Below are 16,224 nucleotides of genomic sequence, written 5' to 3' on the forward strand. Positions count from 1 at the left end.
AAATTTCAAGTGCACAGAGACAACCCAGAATTGGTAAATAATGACACCTAGTGGATAAATGTTACATTCTAGAGGATTTTTATCAACACAGGTCTGAAACATTAGGAAAGGGGGCTTGGCCTGAGACAGGACCATCCTCTTGCCTATAGGCACTCTGCTTTTATTGTTAAAAATAATTACTTTGTTATTGCAATAAAGTTTAATAAATTAAACTAGTGTGGCTGTGTAGAGGTTGATAGTCCGCTGCTCTGTAGTTCTTAGGTTTCCTGCCCAGATGTTGAGAACCTACCTAGAAGCAATTTAGCTCTCAAGGTCTGCTTTTTCCCTGGCTCTGAGAAAGGCCCTCACAATACTGAGTAAACACAGGCATTAAATTAGTGACAACCTAGGATAAGGCTTATTGAAGTTTTAAATGGGAGAGGTAAGAAGGTTCAACTGATATTTAGAAAAACACTTAGCACATTAATCAGAAAGGCTGCTTTCTCCAACATGTTTAACCTTACTCAGTGATATATGACAAATGGCAGAAAACTTGAGATGAATTTTTTTAAATTACTCTGGTTCACAGAAAGGTAAGCAGGTTTCTTGCTTAGGGCAAAGGCTAGGAGAAAATAGAAAAAGTATCAGTCTTCAACTGAAACTGGGTATCTGGCTGGCACTGAAACTTGGCACTAGAACCTGGACTCTTCTCACAGGCAACTTCTAGAGGATCTGAGCTCAGAGGAGAATCAGGTTCAGGGGTAGGCCAAAAAGTTAGGGCCAGGGAGGCAGGCTAGTGTACTGGCGAAATGCTCAACCCCTGGCCTTACAGAGGCCTGGGTTGAAGTTCTTGGATCTGCCCCTTAGTGTCTACAGGATCTTGGAAAACTACTTAACTGCCCTGAGCCTCATCTGTAGCATGTAGCACCTTTCTCCAGGACTGTCAAGACCAGGTGTGTAAAAGGGTTAGCGTGGCAGGGAAAGTACAGAGAAGGGGAAGCCCAGGCAGGACTGACTTGCCTATGGTAACCTAGCAGGTATGACAGTAACTAGTCTCAGGATCTGGGTATTCTGATGCTCAGGGAGAGGAGAGTATAGGGGAAAGTGCTTTGGAATCAGAAAGATCAGGAAACAAATCCCACCCAGCTCTGCCACTAGTTTGGGCTACTTGAGCCTGTCTGATTTTTTTTAATTGAATTTATTGAGGTGACATTAGTTAAACTGGTTTGATTTTTAAAAATGCTCCCATAGTGGAGAGGTTTTGAGAATCAGATGATATATGTAGTAAAGTGTGCAGCATCAGTTCCAAGCCCCCATCTGTGATTCATTTTTAGAAACAGCAAATGGGTTAATATTCATGAGGACGCAGAGCAAGAAAGTCAAGAAAACTGAGAATAGGCAGTTCTGGTGATTTGTTCATTCCCCATAAACATTTGTTTCTACAGTACGATTCAGAGAATAGATAGAGGCACACGGCTGATTTCCACCACCATCTGCTCTTGAGACCTTCAGTGTGAGGATAAGGGGGTGGGGTGGAGTGGGGTGTGTTTGGGTCGAAGGGTAACTGGAGGCCTCCGTGATGAATTGTGCAGGGATCCTATCAGTCAAGATCTGATCCCCAGGCCCGATGGCCAAGGCTTGTGGTGGAAGAGTTATAGTGAACCAAATGCAAGGAGCCAAATGCTTGTTTAGTTCACCATGGTTCTAGGATGGGCCCAATTCTACCTACACTACTGGTCCCTGGGGAAGGAGCTATGTCAGCCCTAAGAATTCAGTTCACTCCATGGTAGGGCTTGATATGGCCCGGAAAGGTCTGCCCTTTGCTCTGAAGTAAGTAATAAATACAAGTTATGACTGTTTACATCAGTTCCTTTCTTCACTATCCCATAAAGGGATCCTGTCCCATGTATAATGAAGGAGAGAGGCACAAATGGGGAGTATCTGCTAGAACTCAGGTAAGGAAGACAGCTTGTAAAGTCAGGGAAGGGGAAATAGCACTTTTACCTAATCCTTTACACAGGGAATATATTTGGATCATGGACCCTAAATATAAGCAGAATAAAGGAGGGATTCTGTATCACTTGGCAGAAAGGAAGTAAAAGGCAGCAACAGGTCTGCCCTGGGTAACCCAGGGTGGCAGGGACAGAGTACCAACAATGAGACAAGGGAGAGACATAACCGCTAACCACTGCTGCAGGACCTGGGGCCAGAGTCCTCAGAACTTCTCTGTGGTTGCATCCCTGACTGGCAGGTGATGAGACACAGCACAAGGCTTCTGCTCCAAGGTCATCTCTCCTCCTCTCACCTCTGGTTCATCTGTTCACCTCGAGTGAATAATGGGGCTTCTGCTCTACTCAATACTTGTCAGCTGGTGCACAATGCCCCATCAGGCGGTGAGATTCCTGGCTGACTTGGAGGCGCTCTGGGCCCGCTGAACGACTGCAGAACACTTCTCACGACGCAGCAGCTTGTTGTTCTCAAAAAGACCTTCATTGCGGGGTATTCCATGGGACCCATCAGGGAATGTCAGCAGGCCTTGGAGGGGGACAGAAGAAATATGGGAGTGGCAACGAGATTGATGACTCAGAGATCAGCTTGACAGGTAGAGGTCAAGGAAGAGAAAACCTCGAAGCCCTTCTCAGGAGTACTCTGTCCATAAGTTCAATGAACAGACAGGCATTAGGGCACCATCACTATGGACTGCTGGGCATCCACAGAAGGATCAAAGCTAAGAAGGTGTACTTCCACCCATATTATGCTCACCTACTCTCCCATCCTGCTGGGCTGCAACTTACCAAAACCATCTACTCTGCCATTTTTAAATTCCCCCTCAAAGGTCATGTTGTCGTATCGAATGAAGACTCCAACGCCATTAAACTTGCCCTGGGCAAACTCCCCCTCATACCTGCAGAAACACAAGATGTTAGCCTTTAGAGGGGTAGTGAGCTGTCCAGGTTAATTGAGTCAAGCAGCTACTAATATGTGCCATTTATTAATTCCATTCATCTCAGAGGTCCACCTACCCCACTCCCAAGCAGCAGAGAAGGGTCAGAGAGTATGTATGATGTGAGGCCCTAATCTCAAGGAAATAACAGAACAATGGTGGGTGGAAGGTCGCTCACTTCAAATTTTAGATCTATTTATAAAATAACCAATAAAAAACGAATGCTTACTCCTTTCATGTTTTCAGAGGGCCTGGGACAAGCCCTGGTTTGACCAGATATTTATCACTATCATTTTTAGATCAGAGTCTCCCTAGTTTAAGGCTGAGAAAAGAATGACCCACTACCCACCTTGAGCCATCTGAGAAGGTCAGTACCCCAAAGCCACTGAAGAGCCCATTCTCAAAATGACCCAGGTAGATGCCACCATCTGCAAACATCAGTTGACCAAAACCATGTCTGCGGCCTGAGCAAAGAGAAGGACAGGTGTCAGGTTGGGATGGGGCAGCTTCTGGGTCCCCTCTCACTGTCTAACATCCCTTGCCTTCCATCACTCCACCTACAAACAAAAGCAGAGAAGCAGTGACATTACCAGGGCAGAGAACTAATACCCAGAGTAATAACCTGACTCCTGTGACCTTCCCATCTTATGTCACAACCATCAGATTTGGAGCAGGTCTCTCTAAATATGAAAGATAAGAGAGCACTTAAAGCCCAGCCGGGCATGGCTAGCAGTTGAGCACCAACCTAGGATCTAGGAGATTGTGGTTCCGTTCCTGATCAGGGCATATACCCAGGTTGCGGGCTCAATCCCCAGTCAGTGTGCAGGAGGCAGCCAATCAATTGACGACTCTCTCATCAATGATGTTTCAATCTCTCTCTTTCCCTCTCCCTTCCTTTCTGAAATCAATAAAGATATATTTTAAAAAATTTTTAAAAAAAAGAGAGAGAGTACTTAAAAACAGCCCATAGTGCCTTACTATGTTCCAGGCACTCTCCTAAGCACTTTGTATTTATCATCTTATTTAATCCTCATGACAACCTTATGAAGTAGGCACAGTACTATTATTATTCCCATTTAAAAGATGTGGAAACCAAGGCAAAAAGAAGCTAAATAACTTACTCAAGATCCCAGAACAATTAAGTGGTAGAATGAGAATGCAAACACAACAGGCAGCCTGACCTGACAGCCCTCAACACTTAACTACATTGCCACTCTGAGAAAAACAAAAGTCTACCGCTTAGCATCATGAAGCTACTGTGCAAACTTATCAGCCAGACTGGCAACACTGGCTTGAGCTCTGTTACATCAGCAGGGCTGAGCTCATCCACTGCACCGACCAGAAAGCAGAGCAAGATGCAGGAGGAGCAGTTATGTTCTTCAAACAGAGTAGAGGTAGTTCTATTCGTGGACAGAGGCTCCCCAGCAGAGCCTCAGGAAGTCTCTCCTCTAAAGGTCATATTAAAGGGGACAGGCAGGCATTTGGGAGGCAGGAGAAAAGGCTGGAGATGTACAGAAGCAAAATCACATCCCATCTGCATAATTTCTCCTCTCAAGGCTCAAGAATTCATCAGCTGCAGGATCTACCGTGAAAAGAATGAGGCCCATGCCTGGAAACTGTAAAATGTTCTTCACTGGTACAACTGTCTCCTTGGGGTAGTTCCTGGCTTGCTAGGACTGGACCCATGGGACTTTTAAAGTGGCCAGACTATTTCCAAACTGAACATCATTAAACTAATTCCTGTATAGTCTCAGGCTCTGAAGAATTTCACCATTCCTAAGAATAGATACTTCCAAATGTAATGAACTGTCACAGGAAACTCAAGGCAATGAATGTCACTTGCTCTTGTGTGTCTGCCCTAATTTCCTTAAATTCTTGATTCACTGGAATCGAGTCCTTGCAATAAATTCTTTATTTTCTGACTTATGGGCACTAAAAATAATTCATTTTACTCTGCTGGGTACATTACTGTTTAGAAAAGCAATTTCCAAATAACATCACTAAAAGATAAAAGGGTTAAAACACAATTTAGAAGTAGAAAAATTTAACTTACTTCTGGAGGTTGAATTAACAGTATTTTTAAATTCCTTTATTTATAATTCTAAAATTGAATAAAGGAAAGGCACTATCATATTAAATCTTGCAGTTAGACCTGAAGATGCAAAAAGTTGGCTTATTTATCCTGAGGTATTGTCCTTCAGCCAAATGTTCATCACTGGATACCCTCAGGGGTCCTCTCACCCTCCTTCCACTCGCCACGATATTCCTCCCCACTGGAGTAGGTGAAGGAAGCTTTTGTCAGGGTCATGGTGGCAGCTTACAGAAGGATGAAAACTGCAGGACACAAGCAGAGGAGAACCAGTCACAGGATGGCTGGAGGAAAGGCCTGCAAAGCAACTCTGTAGATACATCCTAAAGGCTACCAGCTCGGTGAATGTATATTACCTTGAATACATTTAACAGAACTACCCACCTCTCCAACCATCACCATCACCACCTTTGCCCAAGCAGTCTTATCTTCCTACTTGTCTTTCAAGTTTTCAGCCAGTTCCAACTTTCTATTACCTGAGATGGAAATTTAGGATTAATCTACAAATATTTGCTTGATACCTACTACATACTTAGTCAAAGTGTAAAATACAGCATCTCTCTTCAATGAGTTTATAATCTAGTTGATAAGACTAACAATCAAAACACTGAATAATATGAGAAATAATTAAGTGCCAAATTGGATGGCAGAGATTAACAAAGACAAGGAGCGGGCAGAATTTAAAACGAGCAGTGAAGAAGGCAAAGGGCAACTGCAGACTGAGAAGACGTGGAGAATGAAAGCACAAAGAGCAACATGAACACAAGATGTTCAGTAGGAAAATAAGAAGCCAGGTCTTACTTGAGTTGAGGTATATTTAGGGAGAATAGGAAATAAATTTGTCTAAGTACACTCACCTAAACCTTAAATTTGGAAAAAAAAGCACACCTTCTCAGGTTTAATCCAAACGCCTTCATTTTATAGACAGAGAAAGAAAAGCCCAGAGAGTTAAAAGCTAGTCAGTGACCAAGCTGGAACTAGTACCCAGGCCTCCCCTGACTCTGCTAGCCCTTTTTCAAAATCATTACCATGCGCTCTGCTTTTAGGGTCAGGTGAGCGTAAGGAGACGTTTGACAGATAGGCAAAAGAGTTTATAGCTGATAAGGTGGGTAAAGAAAAAGCTTCAGGGGGTGGGAGAGTTGAACAGGGATGTAATATGATGAAAGCAAAGTTTAAGGAAAATGAAATTGGCAGCAGTAAGCAGAATGGGTTGGAGCAGCAAAAACCTACAGCCAGAGAGGCTGACAAGTCAGGAGTTGTGATAATTCAGGAGCTTGTGAAAATGAGCAGAAATTTTTCTCCCTCCATCCATGCCCTTGCAATGTGTCATGGCAGATCCTCCCATTAGGAGGACCTGTGTTTACTCCTCCACCCACTGGACACGGGAGGGTTAGATAACTAATGGAACATCAGCAAAGGTGACGTAACAGAGGTTGAAGAGCACTTGTACACTGGGTTTGCCCTCTTGCTGCACTTGGAACTGTTCTGTCCCCATGTGAATAAGCCCAGGCTAGTCTGCTGGATGATGAGAGGCCACATGGAGCAGTGTCCCAGCTGACCACTGATGCCTTGGTGAGCTCAGACAAGGCCAGAGAGCTGTTCTTCTGAGCCCAGCCCCAAATTACTAGCCCACAGAATCACAGACTAAAGAAATGGTGGTTGTTTTAAGCCACTATGTTTTGGGGTGCTGCATTACTCAGCAAAAGCTAAACTAATATACCCAGACATGAGATCATAAGGCCCGAGGTAGGGGAATAACAGGGTAATGGGAGCAGGAGGAATAACTATGACAGATATGTCATAGGAAAAAGCCAACACCACCATCACCCAATAACAACTGAAGACTGGCTAGGTATGACTTCACATGAGTGGTAAAAGAATGTTTATATTCAAAGATATACTATAAAAAAGGGATTTAAGATACCCCCAAAATCATTAACTATAAACAGAGATACACAGATTCACTTGACATATTTTTTAAAATGCAATCCCTATTTCCACTTTAAATCCCTAAGTCTTTTTGACTCACCCCTTCATTTTTTCCAGAATGAAGTAATACGATGTTTTCTCAAGTGACTGTGACAATGCATAGTCCTAGGCCCACACCCAGATCTACTGAATCAGGTTCTGTACAGTTAGACCTGGGAATCTGCAGTGTTAACAAGTACATCATTAGATTCTTACACACCTGAAAGTAGGTGGACTACTACTCCAACAAATGGAAAGAGTGTGTGTGAAGAGCTCTCTGATCTATAAACCACTGTTGAAAGGCCCTGCTATTAATAATTAACCTAGAGTCTGACCCTCAGGCACTTGACTAAGTTCCAACAGGACAAGTGCACCTCTTATTCAGAGCACTGAGGCCAGACCTGGAGGATAATTTTTTAAAAACCTCTATGGGCCTGATGCCAACAGCTAGCTTCCTTTTTAAATCCCTGCGGGCCTGGTGCCAACTGCCAGCATCCTTTCCTTCAAGTCGCAGAGAAGCCCAAATCGCATACAATGGTAAACACTGTAATGGTGTGTCCATCATGGAAAATCAAGATGGGGTTACAAAGAGTGGGTTCCATAGTACCAGAGGGCTCTGGCATATTTTATACAAAAATGATGCTTTAAATGTTCAACTAAAATAAGATGTACATTGTTTTCTCCAAATGGTGGTGGGGGACAGTGCTGAGTTATTTATAGTCCACGTCAGCCAACACAACCCTTTAGAACCACCTGAGGTAGCTCCAGAGAAGCTACTTGAAATACCTTCATAACAGCAATTAACATTTACTGACTCCTTAATATGTGTCATAATTGTTTTTAAAACACTTTACCTAATTTTATCTCACAACTTTATGAGGTGGGCATTATTATTATTATTTCCACTTTACAGATAAGGAAACTGAGGTGGGGAGAGGGTAAGTTAACTAAAGTCACCCAGCTAACATGTGCAAGTTAGAATCAGAACCCTGACAGTTGGCTCTAGGGTCCACATTCTTAAACACTGTCCTATCCTATCCTATCCTATCCTATCCTATCCTATCCTATCCTATCCTATCCTATCCTATCCTATCCTATCCTATCCATCTCCCAGTATAATATAGTGGTGTTGTGGACCCTTATAGCATAAGGACTTGGGTTCAGAGCCTGGTTCACTGTGTAGCCTTGAGTAACTTATTTAAGTGTCTCTGAACCTCAGTCTCCTCCTCTATAAAGTAGAGATAACATGCCTACTTCACAGAGTTGGCATGTGGATTAAATAAAATAACATACAGGAAAGTACCCAGGACACTGTGTAGCCCTGTCTTTTCAATGTTCTCCTCCTTCAAAGAGACACCTATACTCACACACTTGCTATAATGGAAATTTCTCTAAAGTCTCAGTATAAAAATGCTACCAACATAATTTGAATAGCATTTTGGAAAAAAAGTCAGCAATTTTAATTAATGAGATAAATACTATGTAGAGGAAATGCAAACTACAGTTGCCACCCATCTGTTCTTTATCAATACCCTATGGGATATTTTAATTTTGGCCTATGTCAAAATAATTTTTGATACAGATGCCGCATGCCCAGAATGGTCTGATGTGAAATCAGCCTGGCCTGAAGAGAGCAGGGCCCAGTCACATCTTCAAGGTCTGGCTCTGTCTGAGAGCTCTAGTTTCATCCCAGCTATGAGGATAGATGAGTTCTGAGACCCCCTGTGGTCTCACCCAAACACGGAGGAACATTCATTTCTACCCCCATAATGATGGCCAGCTTTGTGGAAGTGCTTCTAGAGATGTTTGGGAATCAATCTCACAGGTTCATCAATCAGGGACTTCCTCATTTTTCTAGTTACTCAGAAACTCCATGTCCAGGGTCTTTCATGTAATAGAAGGCAGCTGAAAAAAAAGGATCATTTTCTTCTTGTCTTAAAGCCCCTCAAACCTCTGGGGCTATTTTCTCAGAGAGGTGATTCCATCTCTGTCCCATCAATGTTCCACAAGGTAAGTATCCAATTTCAGGCGCACAATCCTCTTATCGTCAGCCCAGTATCAGTGTGTGCCTGGGGTAAAGGTCAACATGATTCCGTCGCAAATGCAACATTAATGAGAGGAAGAGAAACAGTTTTCCATCAAAACTGCCAGGGAAAACTCTTTCCAGTCTGGATAGGCGTTGTGATAGCTAGAGGTCATCTTCAGCAATTCCCAGAACAAATTAAGTCAGAGTACTAAAAATCAGCTTATGATACAAATCTGAACTATCTCATTCCTTCAAAACAAGTCAGAATCTGAAAGGCTGTATTTTCTACTAAATCTTACGAGTAAACAACTATTCCAAAATATAAACACAAAAGCATTATTTATACAGAAGATACGGGCGTTGCCTTTAAATGTTAGGCAGCAGTTAACTTGTCTTCACTCAAAACTTTGGAAGGAGTTATTGCAGTGTGATTTGAGGAGTCAGGCTGACTACACAGGGGCTCAGGGGGAGTAGCCTCTTGTTTACTCTTTCTCAAGGCCATGTGAAACTCCCAAATAGTGGAATCCCACCTTGTTTCAGAGGGACCAATAGGAGGTCTCTGAAAGAAAGGGAACATCATCTTTCAACGTAACCCTGCCACCATCCTCTCCCATTGTTTTCAAAAGTACATACTGTACTAAAAATTTCCATTCCTTTTTTTATCTAGAGAGATATAGCAAACTCCCTTCAATAACTGCTTGTCGAAATAAAGTCCATTCCCAAGAACACAATCAGAAGTGCTAATTAAAGGGAACACACCATGGTTAAACACATTTGACTAGAAACTTCTACCTATGTCCAAATAATTAATATTGTCACTGCCTGGGACAGTGTTAGGATTTTCATTTATGATTTCTGTAATTAGGCATGCTAAATAATACTCAGATGCATGGCTGCTAATCCAGAAAAAAAATTTCACCAATTACCATGGTCACTGAGACAAATCTAGTTTAATAAAGTATAGTCAGTGCTAATGAGACTGAAAAACCAATACTTTAAAAAGGATGCAAATCAGTATTTGTACTAGTTATTCAAAAAATCTTTTTACAGAAAATAGATGGCCTATGACTTTAGGCTTTGGCTATACATATAGAATCTAATAACAAAGTCAAGATCATTCATGCTTCTTCTAAACAGATACCTACCCTTTCTCGTCTTGTTGGATGGATTGCAAAGAATCAATCCAAACATTTATCTAAAAGGAAATGACTCTTTTGTCCCTGTAAACTAATACACTATTAGTCTGCACAACAGACTATATCCCTGCTGTCTTTCTTTTCTCCTGACCTAGACATTTCCACATAGAAGTTGAAGAAAGGAATAACTTTTGTCTCCATTCCATTTGTCTTTTTTTAATTTTAGAAACCAAACTTGTTTAAAAAAAATATTTATGCATTCATAGTAACCTGTGTCCAAATTCAGAGGATTAAAAAAACAACAACAAAAAACCTAACATAAAGAGGAATAGATTTTCAGTTTAAGAATATTGTTTGGAGCCTGGCCGGGTAGCTCAGTTGGTTAGAGCTCATCCCAAAAGGCCAAGATTGCAGGTTCGATCCTGATCTGGGCACATATAAAAATCAACAATGAATACATAAATAAGAGGAACAAAGTGATATTTCTCTGTCTTTAAATTTTTTTTTTTTTATTAAAAAGAATATTGTTTGGAGGCAGCAATCCTAACTACCCACATATACCTTTAACACTGTCCCCTTCCCAAGCTACCCTCCCCAAAGTATGACAGTCTTGTCAAAGTTTCTTCAGTTATCAAGAAAGCAGTTCTTAGGCTTTTACAATCCTAGAGAAGAAAACAAAGGCTTTGATGAACAAAGAAGAAACCTAGAACAAAAAGTCAAAGTTCTTTTTTAAAGTGTTTTAAAATGAACTTGAAATAACTTTTAGTTATAAGTCAAGTCTCTTTTCCTGTAAGTCTCCCTTCCACTAGAGAAGTAAACAAATGTATTGCTAATAGATAAAGGTCTTATTTAGGAAGACTGTGGGATGGTTAGAATGAAGAACCTGAGAAGAAAATCCTGATAACAAAAAAGGTAAAAAATACAAATACAAATAAAAAGACGACTTAGGCATCATGGGGGCTGCCAGGAGAGTATTCTATTTCATGGTTAAGGAAAATGCCCGGTCCGGGTGCTAATACAGCCGGGTTCCTCCTGCTGATCCCTAAGCAGTTTGGACACGCTGGACTGCAGGGATGCTACCTACCATCAACCAACTGAGGCATCCCATTGCTCCAAACCTCGACCTGCGGGACGTCTCTCCATCACCTTGCGGGAGAGGCGGGCCCAGAGCAAACAAAGCCCTCGGTGGCAAAAGGCAACACTTCCCGGTCGACCTCCCCTTTCCTTCAGCCCCCCGCCACTGCCTTCCAGAACCGCCCCTGCCCTCCACCCCGGGTCTGCTCTCCCGCCCGGGCGGAACTCTGCTCGCCCAGGTCTGCCGTCCCCACCCACCCCGCTGGCTAACCCGGCTGCCGTGGGCTCTCCCAGGCCTCGGCCCCCGGCGGTGGCGACTTAGAGGCCCGAGTATGGGACCCCGGGGGAGCCGCCCTCCGGTCAGCGCGTGGGGCAAGGAACCTCGCTCTCCAACCCCAGTCATGTCGGGCTGGGCTCCTCAGTCCCTTCCTCACCGGCCACACCCTCCCGGCGCCTTCTCCTCCGCGCTGCCAGCCAACCTGGGCTCCGCCTTTTGGGATGACCGTCACGCCCCGGCGTGGGGTTCCAGCGGCCCGAACGTTCCCTCCGCTCGGTCGGGCTCGCTCCTGCCACCAGCTTCTCCGCCACCTCCACCGGCGCCTGCCCCTCTAGACGCCGCCATGCCCGGCGGCCGCACTGGGCACAATTCCCGCTGCCTATTGGCTGTTACCTAGGCAACCGGGAGCAACGCCACTCCCCATTGGCTCAGCCCGGGCTCGGCGCCATCTTTGTGAGGGGGCTAAGTGCCTCGGGAGTCCCGGGCCAAATTTCCAAAAGATGGATGGGGCTGAGCTCCGGGCTCCACCTTGGCAACCCTGACCCAACGAGAACTCAGGTCTCGCCTACCCCAAGGCTTGGCTGAAATGTGAACCCCAAACCAAACCAAACGAAACCTGCGCCAGACGCAGCGGTGACCACCAACTCGAGTGGCTCCAATCTTGCTCCGACCTCCACAGGTAAACGGCCCCGCCTGAGTGGAAGGACGGAACCTAAACGCGGCTTTTGAAGTGCAGCTTTGTCAATTGTTCGGCGCTGGAGCCGGCAAACCGTAGTTTAATTAATGCAACCCTGCGGCAGCACTGGGATGTCAAGACGCTTTTGCATTCATTGGAGGTATTTGTGTTGTCGTGGTCATTACCCAGATCCTTTGTGTTTAAAATGTGCCAAGACTGAAGCAAATCCTCCCCCAAACCGCGCACACCAACCAGTTCATCTGTATGTTTATTTCCTGAAGAACCGGAATGCAGCCTGATGCTAGGGTTCCGCCGGGCTAGGAAAGACATGGGCACTGCTCTCAGAGGACTTACTGCCTAAGTGTGGAGAAGAAAAGATTCATGCACGTAGAAAAAATCAAGACTATACTTAATTATTAAAAGATGGCAAACTCATGAGAGTAAACAAATTGCCTCTCTGAACTGGGATTTTTCCTCATCTGCAGGATAGAAAATTATAATAATAATGATGATGGCTCCTTTCCCCAGCTGCCAGTAAGGCGCTGGGTTCTTCCGAGGAAGCTAAGGCTGCGCTGGCGGGAGGCCCTCGCTTGGCCAGGCGACTGGCACCGCTCGCGGCAGCGCTCGCCCACCCCTCGCCCACACCGTGGCCTCCCTCTCGCAGCTCGCGGGTGTCTATCTGCTCGGTCCTTATCTTGCAAGACGAGGAGGTGAAGGCGACGGAGGATAAGATCAGTGCCCTCATTAAAGTAGCTGGTGTAAATACTGAACCTTTCTGGCCAGGCTTGTTTGCAAAGGCTCTGGCAATGTCAACATTGGGAGTTTTGTCTGCAATGTGGGGGCTGGTGGACCTGCCCCAGCAGCTAGTGCTGCACCAGCAGGAGGTCCTGCCCCCTCCACCACCGCTGCCCCAGCTGAGGAAAAGAAAGTGGAAGCAAAGAAAAGAATCTGAGGAGTCTGATGATGACATGGGCTTTGGTCTTTTTGATTAAGCCTTTTGTAACACATTCAATAAAAGCCTGATCTCTGTTAAAAAAAAAAAAAAAGGATGATGATAATGATAAAGCCTGCCCAGGACTTTTTTGAGAATACAATGTTAAAAGCTCAGTACTGTGTCTGAGACATTGTCAATGCTCTATAAACGGTAGTTTTAAATTGTTTTAAAAGACTTGGATTCTGTGTTTAGATCCCATCTCTGCCATCAACTGTGTGTGGCTTCAAGCAAGTTATTAAGCTCTCTAGATTGTAAAATGAGATTGAACTATCAGACCTATGAGATTCAATCCAGCTCTAACACTCAATGTTAAACATGCCAAACTGTGTGGTAATGACTATAGATATAATTACAGTGGTTGAGAGAATAGAGTGTCAAGAAAATAGATCTTACATTGGAGAATGTGTGTTAGGAAACATGAAGAAATAAGATGAAATAGATTGTGGTCAAATTATGGAGAGACCTGAAAAATTAGGGAGAAGATATGGTTTGCAAAATGTAGTTTCTTGAATAGGCAAATCCATAGACACAGAAAGTAGAATAGAGGTTACCAGGTGCTAGAGGAAGAGGGAGTTATTGGTTAATGGGTAGAGTTTTTGTTGGGATGATGAAGAAGTTTTGGGTAGAGATAGTGATGATGGTTACACAACATTGTGAATGTATTTAATGTTGCTTAACTATACACTTATGAATGTTTAAAATTATAAATATTATGTATATTTTACCACAATAAAAAAATGTAGTTTCTTGGTCAGAACCGTGACGCAATGAAACGGGTGTTTTAATAAAATTAATCTGGTAGTGATACCCAGAGATGATCAGAGAGAAATTGGAAGCAGAAAAACAAACTCAGAAGCCATTGTAATGATGTATCTAAGACATACTGGAATGTGGCTTCGGTGAAGATGGATAGAAAGGGTGTAAATATAAGAAACATTTCATAAAGGTATTTGATAAGAAGCAATGTAGTGTTAAAAGCAGGGAGCTAGTCAGCCTGGATTTGGATCCAGCTCTACCACTTACCAGCTTCATGATCACAGGCAAGTTACTTTACTCAGCTTCCAACATCATAGGGGCTGTAATGCTGGTTACATGACTCAAACCATGTAATGCACTTAAAATAATGCCTGGCACTTGCTTAGCATTTGGTAATAGGGAATGTATTGACACTCTTTTCAGTAAAAGGAAAGTCAAGTTCTAAGATGTAGATACAGAAACAAATTCTGAGGAGTTTCCATAGAGAAAACTCTTAATTCAAGGGAGAACTCTAGATCTTGGAGCTTTCCTTGACCACAACTTGAGGCTTAGGAGCTAAATAAGATGAACAATACAGATCATCTCTGTGACTATGGCCCCCAGGACACAAGAGGCAAGTATTACTTAATTGATGTTTGAGTAGGAAAGGGAATCACATGTCTTGTAACTGAAAGCTGTGATTGAACCATCTGTACAGACCTTTGCTAGAATGGTTGATTTGACAAAATAAAAGTTTAAGACATCTCCATACATATACTTAAATAATTCAGCACTCCTAGTCAGCTGTGGCAATAATTTGATTCAAAAAAGAATTATCGAACGAACTTACAAATAGTCTGGAGGCTTTGGCTGGAAATAAATGACAAAGATTTATTCAAGGGTCTTAGGGTTTGCAAACCAAAAACACAACCAGGCAAGAACCCAGAAGTGTTCCAAAGAAGAAAGAAAAGTTAAGAGTGCTTATAGTGAAAAGTACATCTTCAGAATTATCAGTTCTGCATTCTTAGCCTTAGGATTGGTCCAAGGTAGTTATCAGTTAGATGTCAGGAGATCTGAATGATGGATGCCAGGTGGTCTAGAAGATAGGCACCAGGAGTTTGGGTCACATCTGTGGTCTGGATAATAGATGTCAGGTCTATGTCAGTAGTCTGGATACATGAGTCCTTCAGGCATTATATGGAGTACTGGCGTATGTCCAGGTATTGACACAATGAATTGGAATATATCCAGGCATTGATGCAGGACTAAAAAGTTCAAATGTTTGTTTTCAGGCCAGTTAAAAGAAGAATAGAATCATTTCCTCGTGCCTCAACTGACTTGATACTAGTAATTTAGCAGTTTGACTATAGTGACTCCATTTATTTCTCCACTCTATTCTTCAGAATGATTATGAAATATTGGTTACTATGTAGCTAGTCACCTTTTGTGAAAACCCACACCTCTCTCTGCTGGTTACTTTAAGCACAAAAACAAAAACATCAATAATAACCTCAGCAGTGATAAAAATCTGCCATTTGTTGACAGCTGTTTATGTACTAATAAGCACTATGCTAAGCTCTTTACATACTTATCTTGATTCTTACTTAACCAGTTGAGGAAGAGATGAATATTCCCCTTTTATAGATGATAAAACTGAGGCTTAGAGAGTTAAATAACTCATACAAAATAACTAATAAGTGTGAAGCCAGGGTTCAAACTCTAAACTCTGATTCCCTCCATCCCCCATTGATTTAACTACATTCTTTCTTTAAAACTTAGCTCAAAGCACATGCCCCACTTAAGGCATTTGCTGACTCTCCAGCTTACACTCAAGTCACTGAACTTCTATTATGGAGTTTTCAACTCTGATTGTTGGCTTTTTCTCCTACTGCCTCAGAGAGTTGTATGTCTTCAGCTTGAGGGCAAGAACTATATCATTCTTCTCTTTACCACTAATAAAAATGTACTGAGCTCCCACTGTGTCTAGATACTGAGGTTTTACTGTGATAAATAAAACACTCGCGGGGTCTTCAAATATTTTTAGTCTTTTGGGACCATATCTTTCTTCAATTAACAAACATTGAGCTCTGTGGCAGGTACGGTGTAAGCTGCATGAGGGCTGGGATTTTGAAAAACCTTTTCATTTAGGTAGAGAAGGGATTTTTGTTTCTTTGCCTCGCTGCTCTCTTTCCAGTACCTAGAACGTAGTAGGTGCTCAATAAAATGACTTAGTGTATGATTGAATGAATGCAGATACAAAGATTCTATTTCTCCAGTCTTACAGTGGTTCACAGTAGGCACTCAATAATTAGTGACCGATTAGGTA

The 16,224-nt window shown here is 42.9% G+C and overlaps 1 protein-coding gene across 6 annotated transcripts; it reads right to left on the minus strand.

Moving 5' to 3' along the window:
* Positions 1–1,374: 1,374 nt before the first annotated feature.
* On the minus strand, positions 1,375–11,819 carry MORN4 (MORN repeat containing 4). 6 transcript variants are annotated; one of them, XM_016219988.2, is made up of 6 exons: positions 11,696–11,816; positions 5,397–5,488; positions 5,165–5,257; positions 3,273–3,387; positions 2,775–2,884; positions 1,375–2,514 (listed from the first exon to the last, which is right to left on the minus strand). In XM_016219988.2, exons 3-6 carry the CDS (start codon positions 5,229–5,231, stop codon positions 2,366–2,368), a joined length of 441 nt encoding a protein of 146 aa, XP_016075474.1. In that variant the 5' UTR covers positions 5,232–5,257; positions 5,397–5,488; positions 11,696–11,816; the 3' UTR covers positions 1,375–2,365. The 6 variants fall into 6 exon arrangements, with proteins under 6 accessions (XP_016075474.1, XP_016075475.1, XP_087680614.1 ...); XM_016219989.2 differs by having other exon boundaries at positions 11,651–11,709; XM_087824488.1 differs by lacking the exon at positions 11,696–11,816 and adding an exon at positions 11,227–11,325.
* Between the last annotated feature and the right edge of the window lie 4,405 nt (positions 11,820–16,224).

The sequence above is a fragment of the Miniopterus natalensis genome, chromosome 14 (genome assembly GCF_054644295.1).
Source record: "Miniopterus natalensis isolate mMinNat1 chromosome 14, mMinNat1.hap1, whole genome shotgun sequence".
NCBI lineage: Eukaryota > Metazoa > Chordata > Mammalia > Chiroptera > Miniopteridae > Miniopterus > Miniopterus natalensis.

What these genes read in the sequence shown, in the direction of transcription:
- MORN4 (XM_016219990.2), bottom strand. Translation starts at nt 5,231, where the DNA reads ATGACCCTGACAAAAGCTTCCTTCACCTACTCCAGTGGGGAGGAATAT. An exon ending in ACCTTCTCAGATGGCTCAAG is followed by an intron (nt 2,885 to 3,272) that starts GTGGGTAGTGGG and finishes GTGTTTCTGCAG; the next exon opens with GTATGAGGGGGAGTTTGCCC. An exon ending in TGGCAGAGTAGATGGTTTTG is followed by an intron (nt 2,515 to 2,774) that starts GTAAGTTGCAGC and finishes TCCCCCTCCAAG; the next exon opens with GCCTGCTGACATTCCCTGAT.